We start from the raw sequence: 17,965 nt of genomic DNA on the forward strand, positions 1-17,965 counted from the left end.
TTTTTAATATTTAATATTTTCTTAATTAATTAAGTATAATAAGAAAAATTATTAATTAATAATAAAGCGATTTTATTATTTTTTCTCATTATACGATTTCATTACAATCGCGGAATCGATAAAAGAAGTAAAACTGATTTTTGCATTAATGCGTTTATTGTTTTTTGAATATTTTGCCTGTGAAAATTACTTGGATATTATTTTTCTAAAAATATCGTGGAAATAAGATAGGTTGAAAAAGAAACTATTTATCACACATGTACTGAATATGAGCTTCAAAATAAATGAATAAAAATAGATTTTATCAAACGAATGACTCAGTGCAGCATCAGAGGCCTTGTCCCTGATTCACATCATGGAGCAATTTGAGTTTATATTAACAATAGTGGGTTGGTATGATATAGTGTTTCAAGTAAACATTGTAAGCAAGGCTATGCAGTCTGGAACTATGGATTTATCAAACGTTACACAATTGCTGAAGAACCGCTATGAATTTGTAAAAGAGTACCGGCGTTATTCGTCTGCTGTAGTAACAGCTAGGAAAATTGCTATTCAGACTGGGATAGGTTTTATTTTTAAGTGAGTCCGATCCCGAAGAAAGAAGAGATTATTTAAATACGAGGCCGTAGATGAGACACCAACAGATCCCGAAGAATTGTTTAAAATAAACGTCTTTTACCCTATGATCTATACAATTGAAAATGCGTTGGTCACTCGATTTACACAACTATTCAAATTTAATGACACATGGTCCTTTTTAATTAACATCAAAACAATTCATGAAAAGTCAAAATTGGAAAAAGCCTGTACAAATTTAGAAATAAGTTTAACCGATGGAGAAAAATGTGACATATCTGGCTGTGAATTGGTTGAGGAACTTTTACACCCGAATCCATTGTTGAAAGAGCTCGAATCATCAGAACCAATAAAAGTTCTTCAACTTATTAAACAAAATGATTGGCAGGATATATTCCCGAATGTGTGGACAGCACTTCGAATTTTGCCGACCATACAACTGTCGCTAAAGGAGAACGAAGTTTCAGTAAATTAAAATTTATTTGCTTCAACCATGTGTCAGGAGAGACTGTCAAATCTAGCAATTTTATCTATCGAAAATAGTATTGCCCAGGAATTAAATTATTCTCAATTAATAACGTTTACAAACGCAAAAGCGAGGAAGGTGGCAATGTAGGCTTTTTATTTTATTTATTTATTTTCTTAATTTGTTTCAATTTTAAATTAATTTTCAATGCAAATTTGTCTTTTGCGTGATATGAGCGTTGTCTGTGCCATAGCAGTTTAAATAAATATTGTTATGAATATTGCCTTATGAAAGAAATTAAATAAATATTGCCTTGTGAAAAAAATCTTGTTTTTTTCACTGTTATTGCTCCTCATCCATACTAGTACTATGCTATAAATTTTACACAAAAGTAAGCTGGGTTGTGAGAATATAAAACATGATCCTGAAATGTGTGCTATATCCCCATAACCTAAAATTAAGAGATTCCATTGAAGAAGGAGAAAAAACGTCAACAGCTTGCGATACATCTGAATTAACAAGGGTCAAATTAACTCTCAATGTACCGTCGTTATCGTTTCTCATCCATAGTATTACTAATAGTATTACTATACTAATATTTCGGAGGTCTGAGTTATTAATAATGTGAAAAATGCACTGGTACGTTATCAGTTTAGTCTCTACAGGCCACAAAGAGATCTCGCACCGCCTGAAAACCTGGCTAGGGCCGCCACTGGTAACAGCACATGTAAATAAACTGTTGAACCTAAAACGAACAGTACAGTACATTCTAAATCATTAATCTTTATATAACTTTCAGAGTCATTTTAGAAAATGTAATCTTTCCATAATATTTTCATCAACAGTCACTTCGACTCATTTATTTTCACAGTATAATATCGTATTATATACACAAGCGTTCATTTTCCTTTACACGTGTAGCGGACATAAAAGCTATTTTATCTTTTCTGCGCGATCTCTTGCAGCAAACGTTTAGAAACATTTAGCTACATTATAGCGCCTCATTTAAAAACGCTTTGCTGTGTAGCGATCGAGCAGCGCTGATAAAGAAAAGCGAGCTAGACGACCTGAATGGACTCGTGTCGAAAGAAGTTCTGACATCAAATACAGAAATACCAGTGATGAATTTTTAATTTTAAAAGAATTATCATTGTTAAAAATCAGTTACGCAAATTAAGAAATTGCAATTTTAAATTTGTAATTTTTATAAACTTTTTTTATTTTTATTTTCATTATAAAATTTATAATTTCGAAACAAATTTACTAGATTTTAAGTAGTCAGAGGGCGCTACGTTACGTAAACATGGCTTCGCTTACGGGTCGTGCTGTTCCAACTCATATGTTAAAATATAATCGTTGTGTTTTATATTCATATAATGTAATCCACTATTCTACTTTAAAACATTTGCGAGATTCGAGATTGTTAATCTGTAAGCATAAATATTCAATAAATCAGCAGGTTTGTTAAATTTTAAGTATTTTGTCACATTATATGTAATATTAGTACTTTATTATGAAATATTGGAAATTAATAAACTTATCTGCATTTGATATTTGTTAAATTAGCAAATTTTTATTTTTTTCTCCTCTTAGGGAAAGGAAAAGTATACTAAAATCAAATTTTAATTCTTATTTATTAAATAATTTTCAAGGTAATATGATTTTCACGTGACTCAATATATTTTTAGAAATTATTCAATGTTATTAAATAGAGATTTTAGATACAGGTTATGTGATGTGTGAGAAACCTCAAAAATATATTATGGAAAGAAGGAATGGAAAAGTAAAGTATATTTGAGCATTTGTTGATGGTTTGCAAATAAATAAAAAAAATCCAGCTTGAGTTGCATCATTTTCCCAGCAATAAACAATGTATTTTCTAATAAAGCTTCCTTGTTAAGAGACAGTTAAGCAATTTCCACACTTTAAGTTAGTTGCTGTAGTGCTAGTGCAGCCAGGACCACAAGCACTGAAGATAGAAGTTAAAATGGCTGTCACCATAAATTGTAGTCATATTATGTATTATCCATTTTAAATTAGTTATTGAAAAAAATAGAAATGCAGTTTTCCTCATGATCTATTCTGACATGAACATCTTCAGATTTATTAGTAATGATGAATGCACACATTTCTATTACTGTTGTTTACCACATAGGTAATTACATTTTTATGCAGTATCAAATTTTTTTGATCGCCTTTGTTTCCGATATTTTATAGCATTGGTAACAATTCTACATTGTTTCTGACTAAACATTTTTATTTGTACAAAACAACATATGTAAAGAGCCAAACAACAATGCTGAGTAGCTGAGGTGTAGAAGTATTTCCTAAAATAGTGGAAATTGCTTAAACTGCCCTCCAGTTGCTTAAGTAAAGCAGCTTTATTAGGAAACTTGCCCAAAGTTAAAATTATTATGAAATTTTATTTAAAAACTTTTTGTTATTAATTATTATAAAGTACCAAAAGGCTCAGTTTTGAGGATAGAGATGAGTTTTATAAAATGTCTTAAATGCTAATGAGTAAAATCTTCATCAAGTCTGATCCCACTAGAGATATGACACAACTTATCTCTATCTCCCCACTTCCTTGACTTTTAGCCACTAAAATTTAATAGCATCAATTCCCTTAATACACAAACCTGGGGCACAGTTTCAGAAATTTTTTACAAAATGGACAGAAGTTATTAAGTTTCAAAGTGGATGAACAAAATCATGCCTCACACATGCTAACATCCATATATACAGAAAAAAAACCCCAAATTTTATGCATTTTTTGACATTTCAAGGTCCATGTCCAACAATATAAAAATCTTGCAGAGGTTATTTTTGACCACTTGCCATACTGTCCTTTTGTTATATGTAACAACCAGAAAAGCAATAGAAAAAGGGCTTGCTGTATATTATTAATGAAGAAAAAAATTACTTTTAAATAATTCCAAAAAATGGTATAAATACTTTTAAGCTTTCTTAGGTGTAAAAGTTTCTAAACATAAGATTATTCGAATAGAATACAATTATTAACAAGTCATTATTATTTTAAATGATTATTTCTTAAATCAGGAAATTTGCATGATGAATTTTTTCATAATAAGAAAGAACAAGAATATCATAGATTCAAATTAATTATAATGAAAACTTTAACTACCATATATCTAGATAAATTAATAATAATTGTAAAATGCATAAGTACATTTCTAAAAGTTTTCTTAAGTTTTTATATCCCTTTTCAGAGAATAATTACAATGTAATTATGCTCTGAAATTCTAGTGATTTTTTTTTAATTTTCTATTTGTGATTTTTTTTTCTCAAAAAAAAATTGAAAGTAAGAATATAATGTTTTCACAATAACAATTTTCTTATCTTTATAGTTTCAGGTAATTTTATGTTTATATCAAAGATTATTCCATTTATTGTTATTTGGTACTTTATTTTGACATCATGTTACATTGGAAAAATATAATTTAACAGAATTTTGTAAATAATCAATATATACTAATATAAAATAGTTTATGCCTTGCTTGAGAATTTTATCAATATATTTCTGTATCTAATGACTATTATGTTATTTATTAATAAGTAATATTTCTTTTTGTAGATAAAAAATTTATTTATAAATTGTTAGTATATTTTATTGTAAGAACATATATCTTATTAAAATTTTTAGATATACCATATTTACTCGCATATAAGATGATCTTGCATATAGGATGAGGTGTGACTTTGAAGATTGAAATAAAGAAAATTAGATTTATTAATACAATTCTAATTTATATTAAATGCATGTAAATGCACACATTGTCCCGCAAAAATTACTGGCATTTTAATCATTAAGGAAAAACCTTGTAAAATCGACAACATAATTTGTTCATGTAAAGCTGGGCAATCAGGAACCTTTTTTTTGCCAATTCTTAACAGTCAAATCTACTCTCTGTCGATTACACTTATGAGTTTCTCCAAGTAATCATCTGTTTTCACCTGGGAATAAATTAAAACATATCAGGCTCCTGTGTGATTTTGGAATTCAATTCAAAAGCTTTGCTTTTCCTATTGTTATTCATCTTTACTCATGACAATACACAAGTACAATTCAAACAACCCAGATAAAATACTTTTGTTTTTAATCACCATAGGGTGACTAGTAAAAATGCAAATAGTAAAAATGCAAATACATTGTTCACAAAAGTTATTGCAAAAATGCAAAGAATTCTTCGCTTGTGTGTATAGGATGACCAAGGTTTTTGAAGCAGTGAAAAATGAATAAAACCTCATCTTATATGTGACTAAATATGGTAAAATTTTTATATACATACGATTTATTTAATATAGGATTATTGAATTTTCATTGTTGGAATTGTTTTTATTTTTCAGGTAAAATTGTACAATTATGGTTGGAAATCCATTTTATCAAAGAGTAGAAATTTTAAAGTAAGTTACATTAGTTATTTGTTTTATTTCTAGAATGTGGATATTTCTTTCAAACCATCAATCAGGTTTTAATATTGATAAATTTGCCAATTCTTTGTAAATTTATTAAAGCTAAATATTGTATTTATTTCCAATGTAAACAGCCAACACCTTTTTTGAGACCAGGGAGATGAAGATATTAATTTTATTAAAATCCTTAATTAATATATATAGATTTCAAGTCTTAGCCCTTCTTCAGTATAATACATGCTACAATGATACAATAAACCAAATCACCAACTATGTAAAATAGAATCAAAACATCCAAAACTGCTACATACCTTCACATAACATATTTTTCAGAATTTTTTATTATAAACTCTCAACAGACTTTATTAAAGGTTACAAAGTGACTTCTTTCACTACACTATCATTCCAATTAGCCAAGTCATAGGATGATGTTGCCCTAATTTGCATTAACTATTATACCATTATTTAAATTATGTTATTTTTATTTGAAAATGTTTGATAAATTTCCTTTTATAATTGTCTGTTTTTCTACATAATATTTTAACATTCTATTTATGACAATCATTTTCTTCAACATGCAAATATAAGGGTGAATTTTCATACCTTAGCTTATTGCTGCTTCATGCTCTTTTAAACTACATTTAATCATCCTTCTTGTTTCCTCTACATATGCTTTCTTATTTTTACATGAACAAGGAATATTGTATACCACACCTGCCATTTTATGTATAGTTTTTATATTATTTATTTTTATTCTATTAATATTACTATATATTTTATTATTAAGGCTAGGAGCTGTAACATTATTTGGAAGACTATTGTATAAAAAATTAAACACGTTTTTAATATATGGAAATGATACATAATTTTTATCTCCTGTTTTATTCTTTGCTCTATATTTGCCATTAGAAATTTCTGAAACCAAAATCCTATCAATCTTTTTGGATAATTATTTAATAAATATTTTTTTTACCTTATCTGTCTCCTACTATTGTTTCCATAATTCTGTCACTTTTTCTATACTTTTTTGCATTTCCACCACAAAATCATTCTTTTTAATACTCATTAGACAATAATTTATGACTTTTTTAGTATTGCATAGTTTTTCATGTTTGATGACAACAAACCCCAATTTATTAATTTAACACCTTTGATTTTGTTTATTTTCTGATCAATCTTAATCATAGCTATTTCTGACAACTTAGGACCTATTACTGTATCAATATTAATGTCATCTTTTTGTTTATAAAATTTTATATCATTCACCAAAAAATAATCATCATCAAATCAATTATTGGCTGTTTCCATCAGGAATAGATAAATTTTAGTTTGTTTAGTTGTTTAGTTTTAATTTATTTATAAAGTATTGATGGATTAATCAATATAAATACTTGAATCTTATATATAAAACTAAATATGAATATAAAGTTTGTATGTAGTTTGATAAATAAGAAATTGCAGCAATTATCTCATTTTATATGAAATTTAAACATTTTTACACTAGTTAAACAAAAATTTATTTTTAATTTCGTAGTCAAATATTTTTAAAATATCAAACAAATATTGGAATATGTTACTTCACAAACATCAAAGTGCTTTTGAACTTCAGTCTATCTTTAGGAGCTAAGGATCAGAATTTAAAAATTTTCTTTTCTTTTTAAGAACATAAAAATTAAAAAGAAAAAATATTCTAAAGTTTTGCTTTGATTTATGATTAAGATTTTGGACTATTAATGAGTTTTTCAGATACTGCTTTATAAAATAGTTAATATATATATAGTGCATTTCTTATAAAAACTTTGAAGATGAAGAGACATTCCAAAAATACTTGGCTAATAAATATATGAAATAAAGTCCATACAGTGATTTTTGCATTTTGTATTAAAGTGGAAATGAGTTCTGCTTGCATTTAGTTCATATCTGTAGTTTGGGTTTTTATAGAAATTTGAATAAGAATTATCATATTAGAAACTTACAGTTTATAAAATTATCAATATTTTGAAATGATTTTAAATACACTTTTTCTATTTTATTGGAATATATTTATTTTGATTTTAAACAGAATTTTTAACTTTGATTTGAAATCTGATAATATTAGTTATAACATTAATTATAATTTCCATTACATCTTGTGATTTAAACAACATATTTTTCATTATTTATTTTAGGTTTTACAAAGTAAAAAACCACCTGGAAATAGAGATTGTTTTCATCCAGGTGCTTCAAATATTTTACCTGCTCAGATAGGGCTGCAAAGTAAAGAAGTAAATGGATTTGTGATTATAAAAAAGATGTTTACATATCTTTGGCCTAAAGATAACAAAGGAATTCGTGCTAGAGTAGTGATTGCTGTAGGACTTCTAATAACAGCAAAGGTAAGATAACATTTACTAAAATGCACTTTATTCTAATTATTTCCAAGGTATAGTTAAATCTTATTGAAAAATAATTATTTCATCCTGTTTAGGAAAAAAATTTTATTCAGATATGAATTTAAAGTGATTTTTCTATATGCAAGATATAGTTAATTAATCAATATAATAATTACTTAAAATTTTTTAACATTGTAAAAAATATGAATAATAGGGCATTATTATTCACAATTTCAGTTATCTGTATTCAATCATGATATCAAATTATAAAAAGGTAAATCCCAGAAATAAACAATTTATTAGTGTAAAATTTAACTATTCTGACAAGGAAACAGCAGATATTTGGTTCTCCAATTCAAATGAAACTTGATGAGCATATAGCCCTAAACACAAATAGTTTTGTGTCCAAATAATATTACCCATTTCTCAAGCATTTCTGATGAACAGGCCTCTGAAAATTGAGTGTTTAGCTTATAAGTTTAAAAGTTCTACCTATTCTAGAAATGGCAGTAGTCGAGTGGATAAGGTTCAAGATGCAGGCACTATATGATATGAGTTTGATCTTTTGTAACTTTAGTTTTTTGTTTTTTTAATGTGTAACATAGTTATTTATTATTTTACCATATCATTAGCATTATTATTTCTATACTTCTTCCTCATGTTAAAGCTTATGAAATGAGATTAAAAATTGTGATGTCATTTTCTGTTTAGCAAAAATAAAATTTTTATTTCTTCATATTTATTAATTAATTAATTAATTAACATAACCACTTGGCTACTGTCATTCCTGGGATAGGTAGAACTTCTAGACTTATAAGTTAAACAGTCAATTTTCAGAGGCCTGTTTATCAGAAATGCTTGAGAAGTGTGTCCTGTTATTTGGACACAGAACTATTAGTGTTTAGGGTTACATGCTTACCAAGTTTTGTTTGAATCAGAGACTCAAATGTCTGGCTATCTCCTTGTGAGTAGTATGATGAAATCTCAAACTGCTTCTCTGTCCTATCTGGGATGTAAATTGGTCTTTTGTTTAGCTTATATGCTACCTGCTCATTAGTCAGTTAACAGCTATCTTGGTTATTAGATTGACTGCTGTGGTATCACAGTACTTGTGTTCAAGTAACCCTTATTTTACTTAATAATGGCCTAAAAGTACAAGAGTAGTGATGCTGATAATTCAGATATGGCAAAGAGAAGCCATGAATTGCTTCTTTCAAGTGAAAATGTGAAAGTTCTTAAGTAATAAGAAAAGAAAAATGCAAGTGATGAGATCATATTTTATACCTTTTAATATAGTATATTGTTAAAATTGTTTTCTTTTATTACTTCTTATTGTTGTTAATTTCTTACTGTGTTAATTTATAAATTAAACTTTATCATAGGTTTGTCTTTTAAAAAAATAATAATAATATTAATATAAGTATTATTTTTAAAGACACTAAATTACAGGCTGCTAACAATGGGATTATAATCAGTCCAGTTTTGTTTTATAATTTTAAAATTTTATTCTAAAAATGTGCTTTAGAATGAATAATTGTCATGTCATGATCAAAAACAGTTAATTCCTGTTAAATAAATTGTTCAATCTTAAATGGCAATGTACTATATTGTTATACTGTTAAAATAATATGTGATTGAGCTGTTTTTGGCAATGTAATTTTCTTCATTAGTATTAATATTTTGCTTCAATAATTAGCTTAATGTTGTAATCTATTTAATGTTATGATCCACAGTTTATTGGCAATAGTTTCATTATTGTGCTAATAAACTTTGAAATTTTATTTTGTTAATAAAATTATATATGTATATTTAGAACTTTATAATGAATAGAAAAAAATTAATTTAATTGTTTTAAAAGAAAATCTTAAATATTTATTAACTATTATTTACACTGATATTTCAAGAATTATATGAATTTTATATAATTTTTACAGCTCATAAATGTGGAAGTGCCATTTATATTTAAATACACTGTTGACTATTTAAATTCTATTGTTGGAAATGTAAACATATCTGACCCGAGTCAAGTAGGTGCTGCAATGTGTATCTCCTTATTATTAGGATGTAAGATTATATTTAATTTTTATTTTAAAATTATTTTACATTTAAGTTTACTCAAATTTATGATTATTTAATTAAATGTTTAGATTAACGTTTCTTGATTTTTATTTAATTAACAACTCATTTTTAATACGTTATATGTTGTTCTTGAATTTAATTTGCAATTTCAGAAATGATAAATCTATAATTTGATAAACATTGGTTTAAATAAAAACTTTCTAGAAATTTAAAAAAGTTTAAGATTTATATTCAATATTAAGATATATTGAATTATTAATTTTTGAAAGATTTATTAGTTTTGAAAAAATATTGAGTTTTTTTGCTTTTAACTCACAATTATTAAGTCACTTTATATTGCAATTAAATTGAAGCTAAGTGTCAATATGTTAGATAATAATTAATATAGATTAGATAAATTTTAAATAGATTACAATATCCTTTCAGTATTTATACATACAATATAACATATAAAGATTAATTATGATAAAACATATTTAGTTTTAATAAATTTTTTTGCTTTTAATAATTTATTGGATTAATGTATGACTTTAATCATATTATAAGTTTAATATTTTATATAGTTTTTGGATAAACTTTATAAGAATTTTGTTATTTATTTCCAAAACAATAATAGTATTGTTTATACAAGTATATGTAATATGCTAGTATTGAAATTTCAATACTTTTTATATAATAAAACATATAACAATCAAAACTTTTGCGTGTTATTACTGAAATTTAATATTTCATAAATAAATTTCAGTGACTTAAATATTAGCATATTCATTTATGGAATTCAAGTAAAAAGTCTAATTTATTTCACTAAATTTAAATTTGTTTTCATAGTGCATTCATTGAAACTTGTTAAATAAATAAAGAATATAATTTATTAACATATAAATAGACATGGGTTTGATTTTTCCATGTTTACTTCAAAATAGTAATATTTCTTGAAAAAGTTGGTTCTCAGTAGTACAGTGATATCTCGGTTTTTATCGATAATCTGTCCAAAAACAATTGGTGAAATCTGAATCGACAAAAATCGAGGCAATTATTTCCATATGAATCAATGTAAATCCAATTAATTCATTGTAGACACTCCAAAAACATACCAAAAATATATTTTATAGAAAATAAATATAGTGTTTAATACTAAAAACAATAAGAAATTAATATAAAATGAATATAAAAGATTAATATGATGGCCCCCAAAACAGAATCACAATCTAACTGTTTTTGGTTGATCCAAATTAATAATAACTGTTTGACATCTTTAATTGTTTGGGGTCTCTTTTCGTTAGCATATTTACGCCTTTCATTACATTAGCCTCCTTTATTGCTTCTTTTTTCGGCACATTGGAACTTATCATGGAGGCGACTTCCTGTACTGTACATGCAGCTGATTTCAGAAATCTTAATGCCGCTCTTGTATTTTTCAATGATTTTCTTCAACACAATCATGTTTCTAGCCTTCTTTGAAGGATTGCTGGATCTGGAAACTTTCTTTGGTCCCATGATGGAGCTAAAAAGAAAGGAAAGCAATGGAANAATGAATATAAAAGATTAATATGATGGCCCCCAAAACAGAATCACAATCTAACTGTTTTTGGTTGATCCAAATTAATAATAACTGTTTGACATCTTCAATTGTTTGGGGTCTCTTTTCGTTAGCATATTTACGCCTTTCATTACATTAGCCTCCTTTATCGCTTCTTTTTTCGGCACATTGGAACTTATCATGGAGGCGACTTCCTGTACTGTACATGCAGCTGATTTCAGCAATCTTAATGCCGCTCTTGTATTTTTCAATGATTTTCTTCAACACAATCATGTTTCTAGCCTTTTTTGAAGGATTGCTGGATCTGGAAACTTTCTTTGGTCCCATGATGGAGCTAAAAAGAAAGGAAAGCAATGGAATTGTTTGGCTAGAGTTACAGGATAACGCTCATGTAATGAGATGCAACGCCATACTGAGTAGGAAAACACGTGAGTTGCCCTTTGTTNTGAAATTTCAATACTTTTTATATAATAAAACATATAACAATCAAAACTTTTGCGTGTTATTACTGAAATTTAATATTTCATAAATAAATTTCAGTGACTTAAATATTAGCATATTCATTTATGGAATTCAAGTAAAAAGTCTAATTTATTTCACTAAATTTAAATTTGTTTTCATAGTGCATTCATTGAAACTTGTTAAATAAATAAAGAATATAATTTATTAACATATAAATAGACATGGGTTTGATTTTTCCATGTTTGCTTCAAAATAGTAATATTTCTTGAAAAAGTTGGTTCTCAGTAGTACAGTGATATCTCGGTTTTTATTGATAATCTGTCCAAAAACAATTGGTGAAATCTGAATCGACAAAAATCGAGGCAATTATTTCCATATGAATCAATGTAAATCCAATTAATTCATTGTAGACACTCCAAAAACATACCAAAAATATATTTTATAGAAAATAAATATAGTGTTTAATACTAAAAACAATAAGAAATTAATATAAAATGAATATAAAAGATTAATATGATGGCCCCCAAAACAGAATCACAATCTAACTGTTTTTGGTTGATCCAAATTAATAATAACTGTTTGACATCTTCAATTGTTTGGGGTCTCTTTTCGTTAGCATATTTACGCCTTTCATTACATTAGCCTCCTTTATCGCTTCTTTTTTCGGCACATTGGAACTTATCATGGAGGCGACTTCCTGTACTGTACATGCAGCTGATTTCAGCAATCTTAATGCCGCTCTTGTATTTTTCAATGATTTTCTTCAACACAATCATGTTTCTAGCCTTTTTTGAAGGATTGCTGGATCTGGAAACTTTCTTTGGTCCCATGATGGAGCTAAAAAGAAAGGAAAGCAATGGAATTGTTTGGCTAGAGTTACAGGATAACGCTCATGTAATGAGATGCAACGCCATACTGAGTAGGAAAACACGTGAGTTGCCCTTTGTTTTTGCAAAATTAGCAGTGAGGTCACATGGGCATGTTGACGAAATCCGAGACAACCGACAAAAACCAAGACAAATTTTTCATGGAAAAAATTGATGAAAACTGAAACCGATGATAACCGAAGTCAACAAAAACCGAGGTATTACTGTATAATTTTATAAGAAATATTGTTTGTGTTATATAAATAGATGCTGAAGCATATTACAATGTGAAACTATTTCAATAGTGATTAAATAAGACAGTAATTTTATATCATTATTTCTATATTTTTGATACAAAGTAGTAGTAATATAAACTGTTGTCTTAATGATATAATTAATGGTGGTAATGTTTTTGTTAAATTTGTGTATTGATCTAAAAAACAAAGGCAAATCAGATTTACAAAGATTAATTATGATAAAACTTATCTGGTATTGATAATTTGATTTGCTTTTAATAATTTATTGGATTAATGTATGACTTTTATCATATTATAAGTTTAATATTTTATGTAGTCTTTGGTTAAACTTTATAAGCTTTGGATAACTTTACTACTATATCTATAAGCAAGATTACATTCAGGCTATAATTCAGTTTTAATTTTAAAAAAACTTAATACTTTGTTTTCAATAATAATGATAATAATAATTAATGCTCATGTTTTAAATGAAATTATATGTGATATTATTTATAAATGTAAATAGTAAACATAATTTGTCAAACTCAAAAAGAAAATCAGATATATTAAACAGAATTAAAGTTTGATGCATATCAAATTACTTTCTGTTAATTTTTTACTCCATGAGTTGACAATTTTAAATCATTGCTATACAACAATAAGAAATACTTTTGATCGTATGAAATGTTTAATGAATCTTTGCTTATATTTATCATTATCTCATAATGCATGAATTAATTTACATATATATACAGGGGTTACCTGTATATATACATAAATTAATTCATTAATTCATAAATTAATTCACGGGAGTTACATTCCAAAAAATTGCCATGTTATGCGAATCTGTGTTATACAAAACAAAAAACTAGTGCGAAAATGGAGGTTAGGTTCCAAAAATTAAAAACTTACTGTTAAATCCCTATTTAAATTGGATTTATTATTCATTTTTTTCATAGGTAAAATACTTATTTATTATTTAAGTAAATATTTTACCAGAGGATTATTCATCCTATATGATGATCTCAGCATGAGCATCATCAACTGGTAACAGTTTTTTGGTGCGTTTGTTAATAGCAGTTGCTCTGCAACGGGAGTGCGTTTGTAGGCGTTTAGGAATGACAGTAAAAGAAAGATGATGGCATCCGCACTATCAATAGTATTGTGATAGAGGAATCTATAATTCTAAAATGAGCTTTTAGAAGCAAAAAAAGGGTCCCAATTGTAAAATTTAACCATTAAATGGATTATTTGTTGAAAGAGCATTCAAAGTAGCCACAAAAACAATTAGAATGCTCATGCAGAGTTACGTGGTGGTATAAAAGAATGCACTCTTTATTACATTTCATGTTGTATGAGGGTTTTACCCAATTCCTGAACCATGTTAGAGTGAATCCGTGCTATAAAAGCACTGTGTTATACGGGGATGTTCCCAATTCTCGAACTGTGTTAGAATGAATCTGTGCTATAGAAGTGCCATGTTATACGGAGTTACCTGTATATACATTTTTTTTTTTCACTTCAAAACTATTCATTTAAAGCTAAATAACAAAAGTAGGACATTACTATATTTACTTGAATGTAAAGTGCACCTTTTTCAGGTTTTAATATTTTCTGAAAATAAGGTGCATCTCAGATTCAATGTAATGTGTCATAATTAACAATCTTTAGTGTAATGTATATTATTTCTATGTCACTAATTCATATAAACATAAATAATGCTGTCTTTTTATGTTAAGATTCTTTTATTGATAACAAAATTAGTAAGTAGTTTCAACATCATCATTGCTGTCTTCTTCAGGCAATATAGAACATTTAAAAATATCATTAATTTAACATGTTCATTTAAAATAAGATGGTATACATATTTAAACTTATAAACATTAAAATTAGAACAGACCAAATGGAATATACTGACGTAGATAAAAGGTTATTTTATGCAATGATGCAAAGAAAAACTCACTAATTCCATTGCACCATTTTTTGTAAACTATTTTATTAGACCAATATTCATAATAGAATGAGCTAAGTTGGCTTTTTAAATATAATCTTGTTAGTCTATTACAGTAATGTTGTAAGTACTTGGATGAAAATTCTAGAAAAAGTTGTGCAGCATTCTTTTAGAAATGTTATATTTCTGATGCTTTAAATTGCACTGAGTATGATTCCATGCGGAAAGATGTGAGCATTGAATTCAATGTTGAATTTTAGGTTTAGTTTCAATTTACTAAAACTAAACCTAAAATTACACCTATATAAAAAATAAAACTCAGGAATGTGACTAAAACATTGTTAGTGTTGATTCAGAAGAGTTTATTGCGGAAAATGAAGGTTCTGACTTCAATACCATGGAAGACAGCAATATACAACCTTACTTATCAATACAATAAATACTGAACAAATTTATGTCAGTGTAGAATTATACATAGTTCTGTGAACATAAATTTGTATATAAACATCAACTCAGAAATTTAATTTATACTTAAAGACAAACAAACTGCCAAATAACCATATTATATCTTTATAATTTGGCAGTTTATTTGGCTTTGACATAAATTTGTCTCAAGTTGTTTATTTTTCAAAAAAAAAAAAAAAAAGGATGCAGAAGTTAAAGTGTGTCTTAGACACCAGTAAATACAGTATTTATATGTAGATTAAGAAAATAAAACTTTTAAGACAGTTAATTAAAATTAGATAATAAAACAATTTACACTTTAACTTTAAGTCCCCAAAAAATATTAATACTGCATTGTATAAAACAAGAAATTTTTATTGAGAAATTTGAAAAATAAATTATGGAATCAAACATTTCTAAACAAATCATATCTGTCATGATTGCAAACTTTCAAAAAGCTATATCATATATATTAGAGATTAAAATGCTTAAACAATTAGAATATATTGTAATTTTAAAAATATATTAGTATTTTTATCAGTTTATATTAAATTTTATAAATGCCTATAATTGTTATAAAGAAACTAATATGTTGACAAAATATTTATCACCTTAATGCTGTGTTCATTTTTTGAAAGATGGAGCAGCTCGAGCAGGAGCATCACTTTTCAATGAGTTAAGAAATGCTGTGTTTGCAAAAGTTGCACAGAATTCTATTCGTAGAGTTGCAAGGAATATATTTCTTCATTTACATAATTTGGATCTTAGTTTTCATTTATCTCGTCAGACTGGTGCATTATCAAAAGCCATTGATAGAGGTACAAGGTAAGATAGATAGTCTTGCTTATTTTTAAAAAATTATTCATTAATTTAGCATTAATTATAATATTATCAATACAAAAACATTTTAATGCCCAATTTAATGGATTTCTGTCTTTGATACTAGGTATATAAGACAGGTATCCATTAAAATATTGCTGTGTATTTTACAGCACTGACAGTGTTTTACATAATTAATACAGTCGACCCCACTATAACACGGTAGATATGTTCTGGTATTTATGAATCCATTTTCTATGAGTCCAGCCAATCACAGCCCGGCACGTATGCAGTTTATGGACTATGGCTGTTTGAAAGGTTTCTTCCTTAAAATTAATCAATTCTAGATTAATTTGACTCAACATTTCCAAAATACATATAATTTTTTGGGAATAATTCGTATAAACTATGCTATAAACAAAAAATTGTAGGATTACTTACCGAGTGTGCACCATTCGACTACGACATTGCTTAAGCTTGTTTTCGTTGTGGAGATTGTCATCGAATGGCGCTCACATGCTTCCTGATAAATTATTTTTTTTTGCAAAAAATTTGCTGAACTTTGGAGACATCATTAATATAAATATAATTTTTATGGACGTTATATAATAAATGGTTTTAGTAGGTCCGCTGCTCGTTTAAACTCAATGGTTTGTGCAATATCCGCTATTGGTCTAGATTCAACGAATCCTGTCACGACACAAGTCAGCGATGACGTTTTACCGAATTATAGGAGTTTTTTTAGCTTGTTTGTATGAATACTGTCGCAAATTTTTCGCCGTGATATAGGAATCCAAACTATAGGAACCCATGTTATAGGTGGGTCAACTAACTGTACTCAGTTTTGTTTTATAAGAGAAGATGTGATAAAAACAGAATTTAGAAATACCTAAAGAATTTTTGAAATTATAGAGTTATTTTTACATGATAATTAAGATAATTTGACACTAGAAGCATTAAGTGCCATTTTGTATTAAATTTAACAATTAGAAATTAATGATTACTTAATTTAGAGAAATCTAGAAGAGTGAGTCTAGTCTGAAATAAGACTCAAAATTTCAACTATTGCAAGCTAGACAGACAATATTACCAATTATGCTATCTAGGCTTTNAAAATCCCTTCTTAGTGTGTGTTTCCATGACGTACCCTAACTGTCTACCAAATTTCACCTCTTTAGGTTAAGCGGTTTGCTCTGGGCGATGATGAATGAATGAGTGAGTGAATGAGTGTCATTCAGTCAGTCAGGACAAGCAATTTTATATATTTAGATGAATGGGATTTTTCAACTGTTTATTTAATCTGGTTTTAGTGAAAATTTTGCTTTGATGTGTATGAATTTTTAAGATAATTTGACACTAGAAGCATTAAGTGCCATTTTGTATTAAATTTAACAATTAGAAATTAATGATTACTTAATTTAGAGAAATCTAGAAGAGTGAGTCTAGTCTGAAATAAGACTCAAAATTTCAACTATTGCAAGCTAGACAGACAATATTACCAATTATGCTATCTAGGCTTTCCAAGCAGGATATTTACTAATTTTTCCAACACACAATTCATTTGCTTCCTTCTGCTTCTGCTATTCTTTTCTTCAAAAGACTGAGTTTCTCAATGTTTTCCTTCCATTATGCAAGAAAAAATGCTGTCTTCATTCTACTAATGTTGACAAGTGAGATCCGTAAAAATCTCACTTGAAAAGTGACAAGGATCCAAAGAAAT

The 17,965-nt window shown here is 27.2% G+C and overlaps 1 protein-coding gene across 1 annotated transcript in view; it reads left to right on the forward strand.

The window, feature by feature from the left end:
* The first annotated feature begins 2,343 nt into the window (after positions 1–2,343).
* Positions 2,344–17,965, forward strand: part of LOC111630226 (ATP-binding cassette sub-family B member 7, mitochondrial-like) — a 45,438-nt gene continuing 29,816 nt past the window's right edge. The window contains exons 1-5 of the mRNA XM_023374293.1: positions 2,344–2,501; positions 5,411–5,467; positions 7,645–7,851; positions 9,783–9,912; positions 16,065–16,251. Coding sequence (XP_023230061.1) covers positions 2,346–2,501; positions 5,411–5,467; positions 7,645–7,851; positions 9,783–9,912; positions 16,065–16,251 — 737 coding nt within the window. The 5' untranslated portion in view covers positions 2,344–2,345. The remainder of the gene's footprint in view (positions 2,502–5,410; positions 5,468–7,644; positions 7,852–9,782; positions 9,913–16,064; positions 16,252–17,965) is intronic.

Source organism: Centruroides sculpturatus, unplaced genomic scaffold, assembly GCF_000671375.1.
Source record: "Centruroides sculpturatus isolate CEXI.00-Female unplaced genomic scaffold, Cexi_2.0 scaffold553, whole genome shotgun sequence".
Lineage (NCBI taxonomy): Eukaryota > Metazoa > Arthropoda > Arachnida > Scorpiones > Buthidae > Centruroides > Centruroides sculpturatus.